Raw genomic sequence first — 20,486 nt, 5'->3', positions numbered from 1 at the left:
AGGTAGCACGAATTTCAGGTTATCTCTCCTGTGTGTAATGGGGTGGAATGACTTTGCAGAGTATTTCTCAAACCTTGTTTCCCACAATTGACTCCTCCCACTCCTGTAAGGGGTCTAGCAGTAAGAGACTGTTCAACAGCAGCTCCAGGTGTGCCATCAGTGGAAACTGGCTGTTTAATTTCTTCACAGTTTCTTTTGGAAGAGATGCCCCAGGGGTTCGAGGGGTCCAGGTTTTATCAAGATGCTGGTGTCACAGCATCATTGGTTACAGCAGCTCTGGAAACTTTCCTAGCAACTCAATTACAGAGACTGAGTGCTGAGGAAATGGGAAGTGCTGTTCTCTGGGGATGAAGTTCGGGGGCTATGCTCAGGGGAGAAGAGCCTGTGCGTTGCTTGGGTCCACGCAGTGGGGAGTGAGGAGCTGGGAAGGATGGGAGGTTGCTGTGTGCTGCTGGGAGGTGCAGATGCTGTTGGAGTCTGAATAGTTGAGTTTGAGTGGTGAACATCAGCATGACTGGTGCTAGCTGAAGCAGAGCTGCTCTGATAACGTTCTCATGGGACATCGAGGAGGGTTCAGGAGGTTATGAGGACTTTATTTTTTCCTACTTAGGTCTGGTAAGACTTTTGGAGAATGTTACTTGTGCAGGAAGCAGTAACCTCTTATTGTAAAAGTCAGTTTTATGGCCCACTGTTCTATAAATGTACCTTGTTTAATTTCAGGGATTAATGAGTCTAAGGGTTCATCTGGCTGAACTGCCAAAAAGTACTTGTGCCTTCTGTTTAGATCTTACCTCCTCATTTTTAGTTTTTATTAGTGAAACAGGTTTGAACTTCTAAGAAGTCTTTTAGACCATTGCTTGCAGACCCTCATTTGACCCTTACTGTTCCTTCTGGAGATTGCATGCCTTAATTTTGACATCTTAATTTGAAATAGAGTGAGGAGGACTATAAATAAATAGCTTTTCAATCCAGGCAGTCCTTGCATGGATACCTACCTGAGAGTGATGTCAAAGTCTATTGTGTTTGTTTCAAGTGTGTTTTAAAAAGCGTTGGTTGCCTAGGTCAGTGCCTTTTTGAACAGAAGATTAATAAGCATCTGTGGAAAAAAAACGGTTCAGAGTGTGTAAGTGAGAAGTTCTTAATGTGCCATCGGTGGCAACAACCAAATGACAAATGGTAGTACAGAGAGAACAGAGTGCCTGAAGAAGTCTTTCTTCTACTCGCAGCACCTCTCCCAATTTGCTGGTGCCCCCATGAGCAGGCACCTGTGTGAGCACACAACACCTTGCACATTTTAGCTGAGTGGAGTCGCTTGCTGTTAACGTTCTGAGGACTGCATCTTAACTGCACGACGTGCTCAGTGCGCAGTACTGTGCACTGGTGCGCTGTTAAATGCCCTCTTTATTTACATGTGTCATCTTTTGGTCTTTCTGGGTTTGGCCACCCAAGCATGGATTTGCAGTTAAGCTGGCAGCAAACTGTTTGAAAGTTGTGGCCTTAAACACAAAGCACTTTCCTTTTGGTTTTTGTTTTTTCTAATAACCTGTAGAAATATGAAAACCTTTGTCATTTGCTTTAAATATCCCTATGGCAGTTCTTTGTAAGCCTGTATGTATTTATAGTAAATATTGCACTCTGTTTGTCACCAGGGAGATTGCAGCTATGAACTGGAGCTCCAGCCTTACCTACGTATTGAAGACGTTTATGTCCAAAGGAATAAAAGCCACCTTTTCATGCCCACCTCTGCGTCTGAGCAGAGAGCACACTCATCCAGAAAAGACGTGGCACACAGATCAAAAATAAAACCATTTTTACCTGATACAAATGATAATGCAAGTGAATTATTTTCCACGTTTAAAATAACAAAAACAAAGACTCCCAAAAGACCTGGATTAAATCTTGAAGTACCCGTGTTGCCTACAGGTATTAATGCTTTGGCTTCTGACTCAGCAAAAGGGCTTGCTCTGGTTGAAAATACTGACCAGGGCAGTCAGAAAGATGAGGAACTAGAGGTGACGTTTGACTTAAATGAATTTATTGACCTATGTGACAACAGCGAAAGTACTGTAATTCACCAAAGTGCAGCAATACAGGAATGCAAAAGCGTAGATAAAGCTTGTCGGTCACTAGGGACAAACCACACAGATTCGGGTTATAGCAGCCTCTCACCAGAGAAATCACCCGTGTCCTCTGACTTATTTTATCTTCCTGAATCACACATGGATTCATCTGCACTGGTGAGACCGTCTGAGGAGCCTTCCTGGTTAAAAGAGGGATTTTCCCATGTGAAAAGGCTTTTATCGCAATCTCCTCCCTCTTTGAATGAACTTTATGATTTTGAAAACATGGTGAGAAATGAAGAAACAATATGTCCTTTTCAGAAAGGTATTTCCAACAGTTATTCAGAGGGACTGCAGGACAAAGTCTTTTCTGAAAGTCCTGCACTGAAAGTCACCGGTGCATCGTGTCCTCCTGTACATACCTGTTTCTCAAAAACTGTGTCGTCTTCCGAGTCTGCAGCCAACGAGGAGCTTCACTGGGATGACAGCTTTGATGACCTGTTTGACAGCGAAGCATTCACTGAAACTCCAAAGAAAGCTCCAACAATAAATCACACTCTGACCCATAACCCTACATATAAGTGTTTTGTTCAGAAAGAGAAAGACCTTGAAAATAACAAGAAAAATGTGATTATTGGTGAAGAGGAGAGTATCTGTTTATTTGAAGATGAACATATGTATGGTACAACTAACGGGAGTGTTTCTGTGAACAGTAAGCATTTGGTCAGGTCAGGTTCGGGTGGGAGCGGTAGGGCAGTTGCAGAGCAGGGCTCTGCGTGGCTTCCTGCAGGGGTGTCCTGTGGGGACGCTGGCAGAGCCCTCAGGGAGCAGGCACCAAGTGGTAACACCACAACCACCAAAGTGTCCAGTGGTACCGGTGATACCAAGCAGCTTCTGGACAACAATGATCTTTATGACTGTTCTGAAGAACTGTTTTCTGTTACCTTTGATTTGGGGTTTTCCATTGAAGAGTGGGAGAACGATATCTTTGCAGAAGATGTGAATACTAATAATACCAAAAAGTTAAATGTTGCCTCGGGGCGTCACGCAGATGTTAAACCCACTGAAGATAAACAAACATCCCTGAATGATGGCTCCAGATTTGAGTCATCGCCAAAATGGGATTGTAAAAGTCTTGAGAGAAGAGACGTTTCCACACCGCTGCTGTTCCCGAGCAGGAGCACGAGTGCCACAGGAGGGACTGAGGGCACTGCCACTGCAGGGCCCTTCTTGAAGTCCGCAGACAGGAGAAGGGGGAGTCGATCATCTGAAGCTTTGGCTTCTTCCTTTTCGACTCCAACAGGTAGAAAGGTTATGAATGTTAAAGCTATCAAAGGAATTCCTATGGGTGTCTTCTCTAGTGCCCAGGAGTTGATTCCAGAGGTGCCTCTTACAGACAAAGCAAATAAAAATCAAAGCCCACACAGGCAGAACTTTGGGAGTGCAGCTGTGGATGCACTTGATTCCCCTTCAGGAAGAACCGAAAACCTGGGAGACATCAACCTTCATCGTTCACGTGTGTCTGCTGCTGGAGGTAGGGATTGTAGTGGGAGTTAGTTAACACTTTCACATCTAAATAAATGATGTAGAACCCAATGTCTTTTGGGTCCTCAGTTGGGCTTGATGACTTAAGCAGGAAGGATGGGAGGAAACAGGAATGATGGTGGTAACACTGGAAACTGGCTCAGTGTTGGATTCCACAGAGGTGGCAGTGGGAGGAACCAGGCAGAATGAGCGTCCTCTGGGCAAGGAGGCAGCACAGCCACTGCACCACCTGGGGCTCCTGTCAGAGCTGGGGATTTGCTGTGCCGAACAGAGAGGAATATCTTGAATTTCATCACGGAAATCCTTTGAAAAACTGAAAAGGCTGCAGTTGTTTGAGAAAGAATGGGAAAGAGGAGTTTGTAGTGAGTTCTGGGTTTGCTTCAGTGCACCCAAAAGGATGTGTGTTACAAAATGCTTCCTGAGGCATAACTCTCGCTCAACTTTTAAGGGCTTCTTCTCTTGGTTTCATTTTTCACCTCCCTTTTTCTGTATCTGTTCTGCTTGGGGTAATCACTTCCACGCAGAGACTCTACAGGGAAGTAGGATTTATTGAACATCTCAGCTGGAGATTATTCATTTTGATTAACAAGGCTAAAGAGAACAATATTTGCCACGGAGATCAATAAGCAATCTCCTTTGTAGGTACTTTTATAAGAAAGACAGATTTTGATTGCTCAGTTGTAGCAATATTGTGTTATGAAGAATGCATTTTCTTGTGAATGTCGTTTACTGTTTTTTCTGTAGGAACCAGCAGTGAGAGTGAAGAAGAGATCGTTTTCCAGAGGAAAAACAGGGGAAAAAAGGATGTTTTGAAGTCTCCTGATGTGAGTCTTAAAAAAAGGGAAAAAAAAAGAAAAATAAAAAAATAAAAAGAAAAAGACAAGAGAAGCAAAATAACAAGCAAGTCAAACACCAAACAAAAGTCCTCTTTGCAATTATACTTATTTCTCTTTATGTAGGGTATGAACAGCAGTGATTTTGAATCACCGATTCGTGCCGTCAGAAAACGTCGACACCCACGTAATGTGGTCAGTATGTGCTTTGGTGAGACAGAAGAAAAATAATGCAAAGTATATATTTAAAAAGTATATATGAAGTATATATTTAAACATTTACTCTTTCTTAAAAATATTTTATGCCATTTGACCCAAGGCATGTTAGAATGTAATTGCTTTCCTCTCTTTTATCCTTTCCTGAGATCTCTGGAGGTGACTTTGCAGCTGAATTATTGCTACAGGCAGGAGAGCTGAGCCTCTCCCTTTGTGAGAGGCAGCAAAACAACCTTTGAACAAGAAGAAAATGTTCATGGCACATTTGACCTGATTTTTCTTCCAAATACCATGTTTTTCTGTTCCTTTTGTATTTAATAAGCTGATTAACGTTATTGCATTATTTTGCCGTAGCAGATCAGTCACAAAAAATCAGATGTTGCTTAAAAACTCAGGTGTTGAAGGATGGCTGTATGGTTAAAGTATTGCCTGCTTTAGCCTTGCGTATGACGGTGTTTGTAAACTGTCCCTGCAGTCGGACGTGTCCAGCGATGACAGCGTGGATTTCCACAGGGACCCGAGAGGGACCACGGGCAGCAGCTCGGCCGCCTGCTACAGAAACCGGCTGGGACGTTTGAAACGGCAAAAGCTCAAGAACAGTTTTACGTACAGGGTACGTGACATCGCATGTCTCAGTACGCTGCAGGCCTTCTTTGGAGCAGTTTGCACTGAAGTTGCAGTGCGGATAACTGCTGCATTATAATAACTTCGTATTTTACACTTTGTTCTGTTGCTGCATCAGGAGTGGATGCAGGGCCAGAATCATCTCTTCATAGGAAGTTGAAAAGCCATTTTTTCTGTGCAAGATCGAAAGGTTCACTGCTGCATTATAATAACTTCGTATTTTACACTTTGTTCTGTTGCTGCATCAGGAGTGGATGCAGGGCCATCATATCTTCATAGGAAGTTGAAAAACCATTTTTTCTGTGCAAGATCAAAAGGTTCATGAGAAGAGAGTATTACCTGTGTGCTTACAAAATTCTGCAGGGTTTGAGCTCTCCATAGCCCTTCACGAGTGAGAGGGATTAAGGCTGATTGGCAATAGCACTGGGAGTCCTTTCCTGTAAACAAGTGACCGCCAGTGTGTTTCAGAATAATCAAAAGGGACTGTTAATAATCCCTGTCCTTCAGGCTTACTAATTGGTGTAAGCAAATAATTAAAAGACTTAGGAAAATTTGGACATCAGAGATGGCAGTTAATGTAGCACAAGATGCCTTAGTCTTCCATGTGCTAAACTAAAATTTACCGCTTTGTGCTTTTTATTCAAATTATTTTGAAGGTGAACAGATAATTGTTCTGGAGTAATTGAGAGAGATAATGTTTTTTGTTGGTTGTTTTTTCACATTTTACTTCAGAACTTTATAGCTAAAATTATAAAAGTCAGCTCATTATAAGATATCTCTAACAAAACGTCTTCCTGAATTAATTTGCTTTGTTTCCTTGTACGCTGCTGTGAATGTTTTGTGGTCTGTTTGGATGGCCCAGGGTTTGTATCATGTTTGTATCATGGAGTGCAGCTCACTTGTGAGGTTCCTCTTCTTCCCTGAAAGATGAGCAATTTCTCAGTAATGAGTTACGTTGTCTGCTGAATGCACGAAACAGTTCATCCGAAGGTCTAAACAGAGAGGGCAAGCCAGTGTGAAGGCTGTGTCTGGAGTTTCCAGCACTTTGAAAGCAAATAAAATGAGTAAACCTAGATTCATAAATTACAAAATAACCTAGCTTAGCTACAATGTGTTAGTAACTCTGTTACCTGGCCTAGGTGCAAATGGTGCTGCTCGCTGTGGTTGCCTTTGGCCAGCACTTTGAAATGGGCATCAGCTTCGCCCATGTGTGCTGGTGGGACAGACATTTGTTGTGTGCTGTCATGAAATTCGCTGAACTTTGGGTTCTTTACAGCGCCTCTCCCTGTGATGGATTCTCCTTTCAAAGCCAGAAAGGCAGTGTCTGATCACGGAAGCAGCTGATGGTCTGAAGTTGTGAACTGATTTAATCAGAGGTCTCACATGTAACGTTGGTTCATTGGGAGCCAGTTTCTAACTGAAGTTTTGCTTGGATTTTTCTCTTTTTCAGAATGCAGCACGACAGTTTTTGGATGAAGAAGCTGAGCTGTCCCAGCAAGACGCAGACTGCGTTTCAGCTGATGAGAGTGACGATACAGAGGACAAGATGAACTCTTCCCTTGCTCAGTTCCTGAATGACGATGAGGAGGTGACACAAGTGTTAAATGGTGTGTGAGGACGGTTGTCAGCGGTTTTAAGATAAGGGGTGATGCTTAGCGGTGGTGTACGATAGGCACGGCCATCCGGTCAGCTGATAATCAGCGTGTGTCAGCTGGTAAGCAGTGACCTCCTTAGCTGTGGTAAATCAGATGCTCTCCATTTTCTGTTTGTACCTTTTCTGGTTTTGTGGGGTTTTACGGTCTTGTTTTTGTTTTCTGGAGTAGGTTCCCCACTGGATTCCTCTGTGCAATAGTGCTAGGCAGGCTGGAGTCAGTCCTTCAAGGATTGGAGGGGCAGGAGATGGCCTCTCACAAAGTCAACCACCCCCATACACCATTATGACCAAACAGAAACACAGTTTTCCATTTCACTTAGAAATTCCTGAATCTTTCAGGTCTTCTGTTACAGAGACACCTAAAATATATGAAATAACAATATGAATGTTAAAGATAATAACAGTGTTGGTTTTTGGCTGAGATAGTTTACCTATCCTGTGCTTATGAACCTTGTCTTTCCCTGGGATATTCGCATGATGGCACCATCTTATCACCATCTGAGATTCCCAGACATTGCTGAGGAATTTTATCCTCCACTGACATTGTGAGCTGTTTCCTCTTGTGTGGGCTTCAGTAAACCTACCCCTTTCTCATGCAGTCTCTGCAGTCGGTTGTGTCTGTTTTGGGAGAGACTCGCAGCATGGAAAACGAAGTGATTTGGGTTTGCTGTGGTTAACATCGCCCTTCTCCTGCTGCGGGCGAGAGCTCTGCTGCTGAGAAAACCTTCTGCCAGGCAGCTTTCGTGACGGCAAGCTGGGTACACCTGGTCCTTTGCTTTGGGATCTTAGAGATGTCTGGAGAACTTCACATTTCTGTTTTGTGAAATACAGGGTTTTAGGAGACTATAAAGGAATTTCTTAATATGGGAAACATAACAAGAAGAAATAAGAATGATGAAGAACTAAGAATAATGAATTAAAAATTGTGTCCTTATTAATACCGTGTTCTCTTTTATCTTCTTGTTTCAATTCAGACCATGAGATGAAGGGAGTTTACCTGAAATCTGTGCGTAGTCCAGCTCTTGGCAATAGGTACAAAATGGTTCATCGTGAATTCAACAACATGAACGTTTTCTCACAGGTACAAAACAAAGTGCCTGCTGTCCTGGTGACATTCTGATTGCGTGTGACTCTATTTAGGCTCTAATCCTACTTTGAAGTGTGCTTTGCAGCCTATTGTTGATAAATAGTGAGTTCTAACATAAGACTTCTGACTTTGTTTGATTTTTAAGTTAAAATGTGCAGACACATGCTCAGACAGAAGCACATACACTGGGCTCTTCAACCAGAGAAAGCCTGCCAGCCCCACTGGCATCTTCTGAGTCCTCTCCCCCAGCATTGGATGTTCCCAGTCTTTGCCAGTTTGGTGAAACAAGCAGTGAAAAACGCAAACCAAACAAAACAGAGTTTTGCTTTTTTTCCCTCAGATTCCTGAGCAAGACGAGGCTTACGAAGAAGACAGTTTCTGTGTTGGAGAGGAGGAAGAGGAAACTTGCCCCAAAAATGAATCTAGTGAGGAGGAAGTGTGCGTCAATTTTGATCTTCTAAATAATGAGAGTTTTACTAGTGGAAGAAAACAGTACCTCACTCGCCACACCAGAAAGTTAAAGCAGACCAGGATGGAAGAGAACAGCTGTGTCCCAGTGCAGAAGAAGAAACCATCCCGAATTATTGTTCTTAGTGATTCCAGCGAGGAAGAAATGAGCGTCAGCAATGAGAAGCCCATGAAAATGGACTGTTTCAGGGAGGAGCAGGAAAATGCTAAGGTACCCAAGTTGTTGCCTTCAGTCTCTTCTGCACAGCGCAGAAAAGCTGCTGGAGAAATCAGCGTTCATCAGGCTGTGGAGAGTAACAGTGAGATGCTGCTTGGCTTGAAAGCTTCAGTATCCGAAACGTTGGATTTTCACCCAGATCGTCCAGCCAGGAGCACACGCTGCCCTCCAGCTGTCACTGGTTCTGATCTGGGGAAGGAGGATCTGCGGGCTCATCCTGAGGTCAGTGTTATCTCAAAACAAGGGCCTTCCTCTCGCCTCGAGGTTTGTTAAAGATTCCCCCAGGGTGGGACCCTGTCCTCTTGTGCTGTTGTTTTGAGGGCTGGTGGCAACGCAGCACCAAGTGAGTGTGCTGCTGCTCCTTCTGCTCGCACAACTTCACATCCTCTCCCTTCCTTTGGGTCCCTTCTGCTCACACAGCCTTACATCCCTTCCTTTTCGTTGGTATTGCAAGCTTTTGTACTTGCAAGGTAGCTCAGGGAGTATCTTAGCAGTCAGTAAATAAAAATTGAGGATTAGATACAGTCATGGAGGAGTATGGATCTATTTCAAATAGTAGAGAGTGTCCACTAATTCTTTGGGGTTTGTAGTTGTAAAATATTTGTTCACTGTCCTGAATTAAGAGCCTTCATAGTCTGAGGTTGGATTCCTGATGTCCTGACTTGTGTCGTTTATGGTATTCAGTTTTTGTTGAACTCACCAGTGAAGGCTGCATGCTCTTGTCATTCAAGCTGCAGAGTAGTTAGATCAGCTCATCTGGGAGGTTGTTTAGAGGGGATTACAGTTTTAATCTGGAAGTGTTTGTTTTGCAATATCAAAAAATACCTTTCTAAAAACTATTTTATTAATTAGATTTGGGGGGGGAAGAAAGTGGAACAGTGTGTGTCTGTTAAGCATCAGTATCTGAAAACCATATAATTTTATTCGCATGTTTTTCTTTGGCCTTACTTTTCTGTGATCTCTTAGAAGTACTGTGTGATGTTCACCATTTGCAGGTGAAAAGCTCTCTGAAGAACACCTGCAGGAGCACCCCAGTCCCACCGTGTTCTGCTTCCTCAGCTGCAGCTCTGCAGACAAACCCTCTCTGTGTCCTGGCAGACAGCCGGGAAATCTCCTCAGGCGCAGAGGTGATTTCTGCCCTGAAGGCAGTTCATGGCGTGAAGGTGCAGGTTTGCTCACTGGGCAGCAGCGATTACATCGTCAGCACCCGCATGGCGGTGGAGAGGAGATTTCTGTCGGACTTACTGAACTCTGGGAACAGGAATAAAGTCACGCAGCGGATCCAGCGCCTGCAGAGCACGTTTGAGAGAATATGTGTGATAGTGGAAAAGGACAGGATTAGACCAGGTGGGTGTTCCAGGCCGGACAAGCTGCTCTGCTTGAGCCTTACACTGGCCATGCTGGCTTTGTGTATAACGTGTGACTGAAAGTAGGTTGAAAACCTGTATTATAGACTCTGTAGGAATATTGCATTAATAAGGTCATCAGGTGAACGTAAGACTTGTTTTGCTTTTGAGAGCCACTTAATATGGACAGAGATACACAACTGAGTGCAGAGGGATGCGTTCCTCACCAATTACTGAAGCGGGGAAAAGCAAGTTAACTCGAACGTGAGCTGACCATATTAGTAAGTGCAAAAATACCCAACTTCAAGACAGATTTCACCCAAGAAAGTGACAGTAGTGGAATAAAGGAACAATCTCATCTATGCTCAGCACTAAAATAATAGTGGACTCAACAATATTTTTTTTCTAGCATCTGCCAAACTGTGGAGGAAAATTCTGGTGTAGAGGCAGTGACCACAGCAGCTGGCCTGAGCACAGCATCCCAGGAGCTTATCATGGCTGTCTCCAAAATGTAGAGCCTGAACCACATGGTGGCTGCTGCTGGAGCGAGCAGGAGATCATCAGATATTGACACAGTGTTTAGAGATGGACAAAACGAGCACTGCTCCTGTGACTTGGGAAGCTGGGTTTGAGCTGTGTCACAGAGCACAGGAGAGAGGAGCCTCAGAGACACCTCCTGACCTGGTTAAACATTCGTGGAAAATTCAAGACTATTTCTTTAATTTATAGAGTTTGGACAAGCCATTTGTTTTAATCCCAAAATCCAAACTGTGCAATCAAATGATTTTAGTGACACTGTCTATTCTTAGTGCCATCTACAAAAACATTGAGAGGTCTTGCACCTGCTTCGCAGAAGGTGGAATGAGAGCTCACAGCTCCAATTCAATTACAGATGTTCTGGGATATAAAACTCGACTCTGAAATCAAATTGTTGTGGATGCAGCTTTGTTTTTGTGACATAAACCTAATTTATTGATGGTTCAGATATGGAAGCAATGATAGAATTGGTCACTTTCAGCAGGGCTGTGCATAAGTGGATTATGTCTGAGCTGCCTTGTTAACCCCCTGCTGAAGGTGTCCTTCATTCTCATCGGTTTTGTCTGTTTTTTCCCATGATGCTGTATCCAGCGTGCTGCTGGTTTCTTATTTGACACAGGGTCCAAGTGCACTCTTACTTTTGTAGCTTTACAAAACCATCCTGTTGTTCGTCACAGGATGATGAGCAACTTATTGTGTGTTCCTGCCAATCCTCTCTCCTAATGACATTTAATTTGTTTTCAGTAGTAATTCCTAAACTCTACCTCTCAAATCACTGAGCAAACTCTGCTCCCATGCCCCCTGCTGCCTCCTTTCCAGGAAATGTTTTCCCTTGTGTTGTTTTTGTTTGTGACCTCTCGAAGCAGAGGATCTTGGAGCCGTTTTGCTTTGCCAGTGATTCATACTCGATTTTTCACAGTAATTTAGCACTTGAATCTCAGTGAGGTTTCGGCATTTTTCACTCTGCAGGAGAGACGTCACGATTTCTCCAGAGGACGCAGTACTACGACAGTGTGCTCTCAGCCTTGGTCCAGGCTGGTGTCCGAATTCTTTTTAGCACTTGCCAAGAGGAAACCGCTGGTTTGCTGAAGGACCTGGCCTTGGTGGAGCAAAGGAAAAACGCTGCCATTCGCGTGCTGACAGAGCTGGAGGGTCACAAGCAGGAAATGCTCAACTTGTTCCTGACTATCCCAAACCTCAGCTACCTGGCTGCTCTCAACATGTGCCATCACTTTGGCTCCGTGAAGAAGATGGCCAACAGGTAAGGATGTACAGTCACTGCTTGGAGGCCTGACTTTCCCTTCCACTCCTCTGTCTCTTCTGGGACCTCTGACGGGGGTGGTTGTTCAGGGAGATCCTTCCTGCACCTTTTTTGTCACCACGGGTGCTCTGCTATCTCCACATCAGTCCTGCCCTGCTCTTTATGCATTTCTCCATCTCTTCACGCTGAGCGGGCCAGGGCTCTGCTTTCCCAACCCCTCCTACTGCCCCATCTTTTCCTCTCCCCTTTCATGGCCTTCCCTGTTCCTGCAGGAGCTCTCAGGCTGGCTTAGTCTTGGCTCAGTAACCAGCCGAGGTGACCACCAGCAGCTCAAGGTGCTCCTGGTGCTCTCTGCACACTTCTTGCCTGTGGGCAGCTCCCCCTGTTGTCCCAGTGTCACCCATGGGACTCCAGAGAGCTGCAGGTGAGGTGCCCTCCCGCTGTGGTCTCTTGCAGCTCCCCGCTGGACATCGCCACTGGCGCCCAGGTCAGCCTGCAGAAAGCAGAGGAGATCTTCCGCTACCTCCACTATGGCTTTGATGCACAGATGCTGCCCGAGAGTCTCTGTGCCAAGGGGAGAAGCACCGCAGCCACCAAGAGCTGAGGGGAGGGAAATGTAGCTGTTTTCTTTAAACCGCACTTTACTGAGTTTTTGTTCACTGTAAAATATGTAAATAAATTCTTTCAGAAACATCAGGGGCTTTTGGCATGCTACACCTGCTGCTGTTTGTCACCTAACCTGAGGCTGTGTCTCCCCTGGGTGCTCTCCAACAGGGTGACACATTGTCTGCTGTGGCACACAGCACTGCTGCTGCCTGGGCACCCAGGTGAGTGTGTAGAGGGACGGGGCTCTGCAGGCAGGGCTGGTTTTTGGTTATGATCATTCCAAAACTCCTTAAAAAATGAGAATGGCTGAAGTGTTCTGGCAAAGTAAAGCTTTCTGGCTTAGCAGAAAGGAAGGTGGTGACAGAGAGGACTGAGCCTGCCTGCAATCCCTTGCTGCTTACTGCATGATTGGAGCCCACGTTTCTTAGGAACAAAGTTAATTGCCAAGGACTTTACCAGATTTAAAGCAGAGATGGATGGGCACAGGGCAGCCACGTAAGGACCCTTGTCCTTAGGTGGCCTCAAAAGCTGGAGAGGGACTACTTCCAATGGAGTGTGGTGATAGGACCAAGGGTAATAGCTGTAAACTGAAAGGGGGTAGATTTAGTATGAGACAGAGATTAGGGAGATACTCTTTACTGTGAGACCTGGCCCAGGTTGCCCAGAGAAGCTGTGGGTGCCCCCTTCCCTGGCAGTGCCCAAGGCCAGGTTGGACGGGGCTTGGAGCAGCCTGGGCTGGTGGAGGTGTCCCTGCCCATGGGGGGTTGGACTGGGGTGGCTTTGAGGTCCCTTCCCACCCAAACCAGTCTGATCTCTTCTCTCTGGCTGCTGTGGGACCGGTTGCAGGCCATTGCTGCCACACTGTGGCTACCAGGCAGAACAACTGCGGTTTTATTCCCTCCCTTCCCGGAGGCCTGACAGCAGCGAGGGCAAGGAACAGAGCCAGAGCCCCTCGCTGACACAGGAGGTGCGTGGGTCTGATACAGCCACCCCCAGGCTGGATGTCAGCCATTCGTGCCTGTTAGAAAACGAAGGAGAGGATGAAAATGTACAGCCTCAAACAACTGAAACAAGACTGATGGCTTAAGTAAGCTTTTCCTTTATGTAATAAAAAAAGACATGTAAAAATTAAAACTCTCACAAAGTTAGAAAGCAATTCTGTTTAATTACAGACTGAACCATTGTATATTTATTGTATAGCCGTATTTCAAAAAGATATTTCGTCTTAAAGTGAAGGAAAACTTTCCAGGAATCTACCTCCCTCAGCAGAAACAGGGCAATGGAAAGTAGGAGCCTGGGCAAGAAATTACCACTTTGTACACAGAAAAATGACAAACATTGCTGGCCAACTAGCAAGATGAGAACAGTGCTAACACATAAAAACACTCCAGGTCCGGGCTTCCAAACTTAACATTCACTTCCTCTGCGTGTTGCAGTGATAAAATCAGCAGGATTCATTAAACAGAAAAACTGGAGCTGTCCTGTTCTTCACTAGAGGAGTCAGCTGTGAAGAGCTTCCCTTTGAGAAAGGTCTGATTCTCTTCTGCAGTAACAACAGGGCAGTTGTTAGTGCTGAAAAGCAGTTACAGGAGGTCCAAAAAAAGCAAAGACACTTAAGAAATGGCCCGCAGAGAAATTACTGAACGCAAAGACTGGGGACACCCAAAGAGACAGTGTGAAAGTGCGTGCAGGAGGCTGAAAGGAAGGAGGAACAAATACTTACCGGTGTCAAAAGTAAACTTGGTCCTGCTGGATGCAGGCGTCGCAAACGCACCCCCAGCCTGGCGAAAGGACAAAGGCTCTGCTCAAACTGCTGCACCCTGCCAGCAGCTGGGGGGCTGGCAACACCCAGCGCTGCACCGAGAGTCAGCTGCCTTCTCTCTGGACCACATCTGCACTACACATTTGAACTGTTCCGCTGTCACTAAACTGGAGGCACAAGCCACTTTTCTGCTTCTAGGATCTCAGCTTTTCATGGAAAAGCCAGAGGAATTACAAAAATCTAGGCTATGGAAGAATACATTCAGAAATCGAGACTATCTGCTAGAAGGTGAGAAGTATTGCTCTCTTTCCCACTGTACAGAAGAATACAGCAGGAAGTTACTGTACCTAAAGATCACAGAATTCAAGAGCAGTTACAGATCCTGGGAAAAAAAGCAATGTGTTCAGTCCTGACAGGACATGGCTCTTTTCTAGCAAACAGAAAACTAGCTCCTTTTTTCCAAGAGCAGCAGTTACAAAACCCTGAAGTGTAGAAGGACACAGAGGAGGGTTTCTGTTTTCCTTCTGGAATACACCCACTTGTCTGGGATTCTCCTGCCTGCTGCTCAGCAAAGCTTTGCATCCTTAACGTGAGTCTAAGCAATGTTCAAGGAAACCAGCATTACCGACTTCTTGACGTTGTTCCAGGTGCCTCTGCTGCCCTGTGTGTTCTTCTGCAACCTGAACACGTGCCTGTCGTAATCATTCCTGCAGAGGGAATCGAGCACATTAGCATCACTGGTTTGCTGCCTACACAATCCACTGGATACCATTAAAGGCGTTAGACAACAGAGAGAAAATTAGCACAGTCATTAAAAACAGTTGTTGATCAATTAAATGTAACAGCAGCTCTGGGAGTATACCACCACACAAGTGTTTAATTAGACCACATGCTATTGCTCCTAATGCAAGTATCAGACAAAGCTTCCTCCTCTTCCCAGCTGATGTTCGTTTCTCATCCATTAGAGAAAATGCCCGTTACTCGGCAGGTTTCACCATGATTCCAGTTTCAGTAAAGCCTGAAGCAATTGGGATAACAGGTAAAGACTCCAAATGAGTGGAGGAACCTCTGCTGAGGCTGCAGCCCAAGTCACTGCCTTCTCCAGGAGTAAATGGCCTGTGACTGGTGTAATTTTTGCTGCCCACACTCAGCTGAGCAGCACAAATGGCACATGCTGACAAAGGAAGAGCCTTCTCTAAACCAGTTCCTCGAGGACTGAGGATTTACTGTGCATGCTCTAGGCCTGGAAGTGAACTGGTGTCCCAATTCTGAGAGTAGTCTTTTTCAGAGGCCAAAAGCCACAACCTCAGGGAAAACGAGAAAAGAAGAGGTTAGCAGAGGGACAGGAGCAGGAGTTCCTACCTGTTGATGGGTGCCAGCATCCCAGGGCTGATATGCTCACACTGAGGGGTTTTCGCTGTAGGGAAGATGGCCGAGGAAGGTGTAATCGGGTTGTCCGTAAGTGCGAAGTCATCATCATCATCTTGGCTTCCCCGGAACATCGGCAGCTACAAAACCACATCAGAACAATCAGTGACCTGTCCTGAAAAGGCCTGCCAGGCTCTGCCTCGGGTGGCACTGGGACACAGCCCCTCGCCGATGCTGTGACCACTGGCTGTGCCCAGGAGCAGGCCCAGACCCTCTGTTCTCTCAACAGCAGCGGCTCCATTCCCTCCTTCGCTTCAGCTGCAGTTTGGACTCCTCTGTCCCTGGAGACACAGCAATGCCCATAGCAAACAGAACGCAGGTATGCAAGATGCCTCCATCTTGCTCTCAATGCTCCTCCCGCTGATGCCCAACATCACGCTGGCCTTTTTTTTTTGTGCCGGCTGCTACCACACATTCAAAAAATAATTTCCAGTTCAAATTAGTAAGCTCAAAACTGACCATTACTACACAGGAGGAGGATTTCAGGATTACTCAAACTTCTGGCCCTTCCATTTTGAAGGGAGAGGAGAACTGGGAAGGTTCAGAGAGGAGCAACACAGCTACAGACAGTTCCTGATGAGGTCAAGGATGTCCTGCCTGAAGCTCTTACAGCTTCTGATAACAAGAAGACCATTCCAGCCGGCTTTGGGAGAAACGCCAAGGGTCCAGGGAGCGTGGGCAAGGAACAAAAGTGAAGAGCTTAGTAGCGAAAAGGACTCCCTGACACCCCCGGTCCACGACCACCAGGAGACACTGCGCAGGTGTGACCAGACTTCTGGAAAAAGACCGCCTTTTGGGGAAAGGCTATGAATATGCATAGGCGTTTCTGCATAGTAATGAATGTGCAACACTTTACTGTATAAAAGTTAAGACAAGCTGTCACAGAAGGCGCACAGGAATTAGGAGGAAAAGATTCCCCCGTGTGCCAAACGTGCTTAATAAACACACCTACTTTACAACCTTACAGGTTGTGGAGTCTTCTTTCCACGGGTCAGGATCAAAAGCACAGCAAGTCCTGGAGGGAAAGCTGTAACTGGCACTGGGGTGAGCGGAGACCAGGACCGCTGTCCTGATCCCATGAGAAGGGGAGGACAGAGACAGCAGATGCAAGTTCAGAACAAATAAAGATTATGCTTCTTCACACAGCAAATAATTCAGCCTGAGCTTAGCACAAGGAACTGCAGCTGTGAAGAGTCTGTGTGGGTTCAAGGAGGGGCTGGACTCATTCACAAGGGGAATCCACTCATGACTCTTAAATACACAGGATTTCTCTCCAGAGCTATACCTCTCACTGCACACTACAGCAGGAGGTTAATTTCTTCTGCGCAGCTCAAGCTAGGCAAAACGATTTGGGAAAAAACCAGAAAATTTTTGTTAATTACTGGCTGAAACTGTGTTCTACCAAAAAATGGAGTCTCCTGGAAAATCCCTCTGCAAAAACAGGGTCTCTGGGTCATGGATGCATCGACTCTTTCATAGCCACTCCGCTAATACCAGTCATGGGGATTTCTCCATAGCACACTGCACTTTACAGAAGCAACGCTTCAATTTCAGCTTTCCCATGAGCCATGGCCTTGCTCGACTTCTGGACATGTACCCAGAATAAGAAATGCACTGCATTTGCATTTTGTGCTGCAAAAACAAACCAAGGAAATAAGCCTCTTCCCCCAGATCCATGGAGTTCTACTGATGGAACTGAACCAGCAGAGCGCATGCATCTGACACTGTTATCCCAGATTTACCTTTACTCTCTGGTTCTGAAACGGTGTCGCAGTGAAAACGTCGTCATGGTTGTCCTTTGTCAAATAGTCCAGGAAATCTCTCATCTGCTGCTTTCTTTTGAAGGTTCCCACTTTGGCAGTTATTGTAACCGGCTCTTTCTTATCTATGTGAATCAAAATGTTAATTGTTCTAAGACATCAGTTACGCAGCATGGTTTTAAAATCTGCTAACTACAATCACTGCTGGTAACAGAGGCCAGTCTCTCCTCTGTGGAAATGTCTTACAGCTTCTTTGTGATCCTTTGTGTTCCCATACAATTTATGCTTCCAGAAAGAATTTCTCTCCACCTTGCTCAGAAGCTCACTCTGAAGCCTTACATGGCTGTTGGGAGTTCACAGACCCCAGCCCAGTCCCCACAGCTGGGCAGTGAGCCACTGAACCCACCTGAAGGAGGAAGGACCCCATCACTTCCGCTGGTCTACACGCTCCTGCCTTTGCTTTCCCTCCTCGCCCACACAGCCCTGCATGCCCCTCATTGGCCTTTTTGGATCAAGAGCTCTAAAGGTGCTCACTATCTACTCTGCTCCATGAGCCTCTCAAGATATAAAGAGCTATTTTCCCTCAGGTAGTAAAGCCAATTTAAGTCTTCCTGTCTTGCCAAAACCTAGGAACTCTAAAGATATCCTTTCTCTTCTTGTTACTTCAGTTATTTATGACATCCTCCAAGCTCCGCACCAAAACTTTAAACCGTAGGAGACAACCTTCTTCACTGTGCATGTCTGTATCTCATGTTACATAGTACTGGATTTAAAATTATTGCAAGACAGCAATACACCCAGAACCAGGATGTCCGTACCTTTCTGTTCTGCTTTTCCTGAAGCGGTCCTTCTGGCGTGCATTCTGGTGCCTTTTGCCTGTTGTTCCTCTGTGTACTTCTGCTGGCACTCTTCAGCGGAGCGGGACCCCACTGCCATGGCCACGTCCACCCAGAAGCCTTTCTTGTGTTTTGGAAATGAAGCGATGGCCCTGCCAGAACAAAGCCACAGCCTTGGTAACGCAGGAGCCACGCAGCGCTGCCAGGTAAAACGCTTTAAAACAGGCAAACACTTATCTGAACAATTTAAGCTAATGGCTCTGTTACAAGATAAATTTCTTCCTTATTTGCAGCATCTTCCCCTCGCCCCCAAAACAAGAGCTCTTGCCTTTTCAGGTTTCTAACCTAAAAGAAACCAAACCAAACATGGTCATTTTATTACCTAATGTATGTATTAAATTCTGCCCAGTAGCTTAAGTAATTGGACAATGCATTAATTAAACGTTTTGGCAGCTAATCTCCCCTTTACGAGACTTAAATACATAAGCATGGCACGTTTAACATTTTACTTCATTAGGGGAGACACGATGCTGCTGTCTAAATCATAGATATGAACATTTTTACCATATTATTTACCTACTTGTGTTTTTCAGTTTTACTTATAGGACTTTTAACAAGATTAAGGATGCAGTTTTAAAAAACAGCTAGAGGAGCAGATTCATCCAGTTTTGCCTCACGACTGTGTTCCTCTCACATTACACTGGTAACAGCAGTAGGGGTATGGGTTGCTGTAGGCTTGCACATCTACAGGTATTTTAGGAAATACTCAGTTTTCTCCTTTATTTCACTATTTTAAAATTTGTTACCAGAATTTATTTTGCAAGAGGGAATGAAAACATAAAGGAAAACCTTTAAAATAATGCCAAAGAGACTGAATCTGAAAGATCCAAACCAACCCAACCCTTTGGTACGCTGTGCCTCCCAGTGATGGAGGAACTGCCCTGCGCAGCCAGGGCACGCACTTGCCTGTACAGCTTCTGCAGCTCCTTCTCAGACCAACCATCAGCTGCTCTTGGAAAGAGCTCTAGAGATTTCTGCACCTTGTCCCTCCCGGGCACTCTTGTTTTTGCTGCTGAAGACTTGGCAGTATTAGAAACACCTCTTTTATTGGATGTTTTCACATTCTTTTCTTTTCTTTGAAATTCTTCTTCACTGCTTTCGGGCTCAGAGTCAGACTCGAGCAAATACCTGGGGGGGTTGATTCTGCTTCTTGTCCTCATTGTGATAACAGGCAGGTGGGAAGCTCCAGACTCACTCGAAGGTATTTTTCCTTCAAGTAAATTGGAGCCATCAGTGGAGCCGGGCACACTTTGCCTCAACGCCCCATCACGGGAGGCAGCAGAGCGCTTGACTTCCCTTTGTCCACGTAACACCTTGTTTGCACCATCCTGAGAACTCTTAGAGGAAGATTTACCATTTTGAGTCTCTTTTATAAAGCAAGTGTTATTTTTCCTTCTGACAGACAGTGGAATATCTTCACTGGATTCCTCTTCCTCATCCTGGCTTAAGGAAACCTCTGTTAAACGCTTCTCTGGAAGAGCTCGTTTGGCCGACCTCAGAGGGTACCTGTAGGTCTGCTGGTGCATAGTCAGCTCTCCAGACTCTGCTCCTCCCTTTTCCTTTGTCATTCTGCTATTATGTTTATTTAGTACTGCAGTATTTAAGGGAACCAGGTTAACAGAAAGCGGTGCTTTAGTTTTTGTACTATTGATTGCACGATCACCTTCATCATCATCGGAAACAAAGCGCTGGGTCTTCTTGTCTCCAGCGGACTTGGTCTCTCTTTTAGAACTCAGTCCCCCTTCATTGTCTTGCCCTGAAAGAGAGCACAGCAGCGGAATATCACATGTTGTAATGCAAATCAATACTGAGCTCCCAGGCAAGCAAAGACAAGCAAGGACAAGCCTGCTGCTGGATGCAGAACATCCACACTCGCTGAGGTCTGTGACCACCTTTCTGTGCTGGCCTGTGAGAGGAAACAGCAGCACAGCTCCAGTGCAGCTCCTGTGCTCTGCAGAAGCCTCTCCCCACATCAGCGGCACATGGGAGCTCTTCTGGACAAGCGGATACTCTGCTGAATGGGCATGCTGGGATACAAAAATAAATTAAATACAGCTTCCCTCCGAAACACAGCAAAGTGGAGATGCCAGGGAACATTTCATCACTGGTTGTACTGCCCACCCCTTCTCCATTTAAGGGACAGGTGCCCAAGTTACCTGCAACCCCTTTCCAAAGATTCCCCGACA

General features: G+C 45.5%; 2 protein-coding genes across 2 annotated transcripts in view; one reads left to right on the top strand and one right to left on the bottom strand.

The window, feature by feature from the left end:
- FANCM (Fanconi anemia, complementation group M) overlaps nucleotides 1–12,452 on the top strand; it is a gene marked incomplete at its 5' end in the record, with an annotated part of 26,721 nt that extends 14,269 nt beyond the window's left edge. The window contains 10 exons of the mRNA XM_010185984.1: nucleotides 1,650–3,594; nucleotides 4,350–4,429; nucleotides 4,565–4,633; nucleotides 5,130–5,267; nucleotides 6,729–6,885; nucleotides 7,907–8,013; nucleotides 8,360–8,926; nucleotides 9,700–10,051; nucleotides 11,557–11,848; nucleotides 12,305–12,452. Of these exons, the coding sequence (XP_010184286.1) occupies nucleotides 1,650–3,594; nucleotides 4,350–4,429; nucleotides 4,565–4,633; nucleotides 5,130–5,267; nucleotides 6,729–6,885; nucleotides 7,907–8,013; nucleotides 8,360–8,926; nucleotides 9,700–10,051; nucleotides 11,557–11,848; nucleotides 12,305–12,452 (3,855 nt within the window). The remainder of the gene's footprint in view (nucleotides 1–1,649; nucleotides 3,595–4,349; nucleotides 4,430–4,564; nucleotides 4,634–5,129; nucleotides 5,268–6,728; nucleotides 6,886–7,906; nucleotides 8,014–8,359; nucleotides 8,927–9,699; nucleotides 10,052–11,556; nucleotides 11,849–12,304) is intronic.
- A 1,459-nt stretch (nucleotides 12,453–13,911) lies between these two features.
- MIS18BP1 (MIS18 binding protein 1) overlaps nucleotides 13,912–20,486 on the bottom strand; it is a gene marked incomplete at its 5' end in the record, with an annotated part of 17,008 nt that continues 10,433 nt past the window's right edge. Inside the window, 7 exons of the mRNA XM_010185983.1 lie at nucleotides 13,912–13,997; nucleotides 14,178–14,253; nucleotides 14,842–14,923; nucleotides 15,579–15,724; nucleotides 17,387–17,529; nucleotides 18,223–18,392; nucleotides 19,207–20,056. Of these exons, the coding sequence (XP_010184285.1) occupies nucleotides 13,912–13,997; nucleotides 14,178–14,253; nucleotides 14,842–14,923; nucleotides 15,579–15,724; nucleotides 17,387–17,529; nucleotides 18,223–18,392; nucleotides 19,207–20,056 (1,553 nt within the window). The remainder of the gene's footprint in view (nucleotides 13,998–14,177; nucleotides 14,254–14,841; nucleotides 14,924–15,578; nucleotides 15,725–17,386; nucleotides 17,530–18,222; nucleotides 18,393–19,206; nucleotides 20,057–20,486) is intronic.

The sequence above is a fragment of the Mesitornis unicolor genome, unplaced genomic scaffold, assembly GCF_000695765.1.
Source record: "Mesitornis unicolor isolate BGI_N332 unplaced genomic scaffold, ASM69576v1 scaffold19416, whole genome shotgun sequence".
Lineage (NCBI taxonomy): Eukaryota > Metazoa > Chordata > Aves > Mesitornithiformes > Mesitornithidae > Mesitornis > Mesitornis unicolor.
This window is presented reverse-complemented; position numbering and strand designations above follow the sequence as displayed.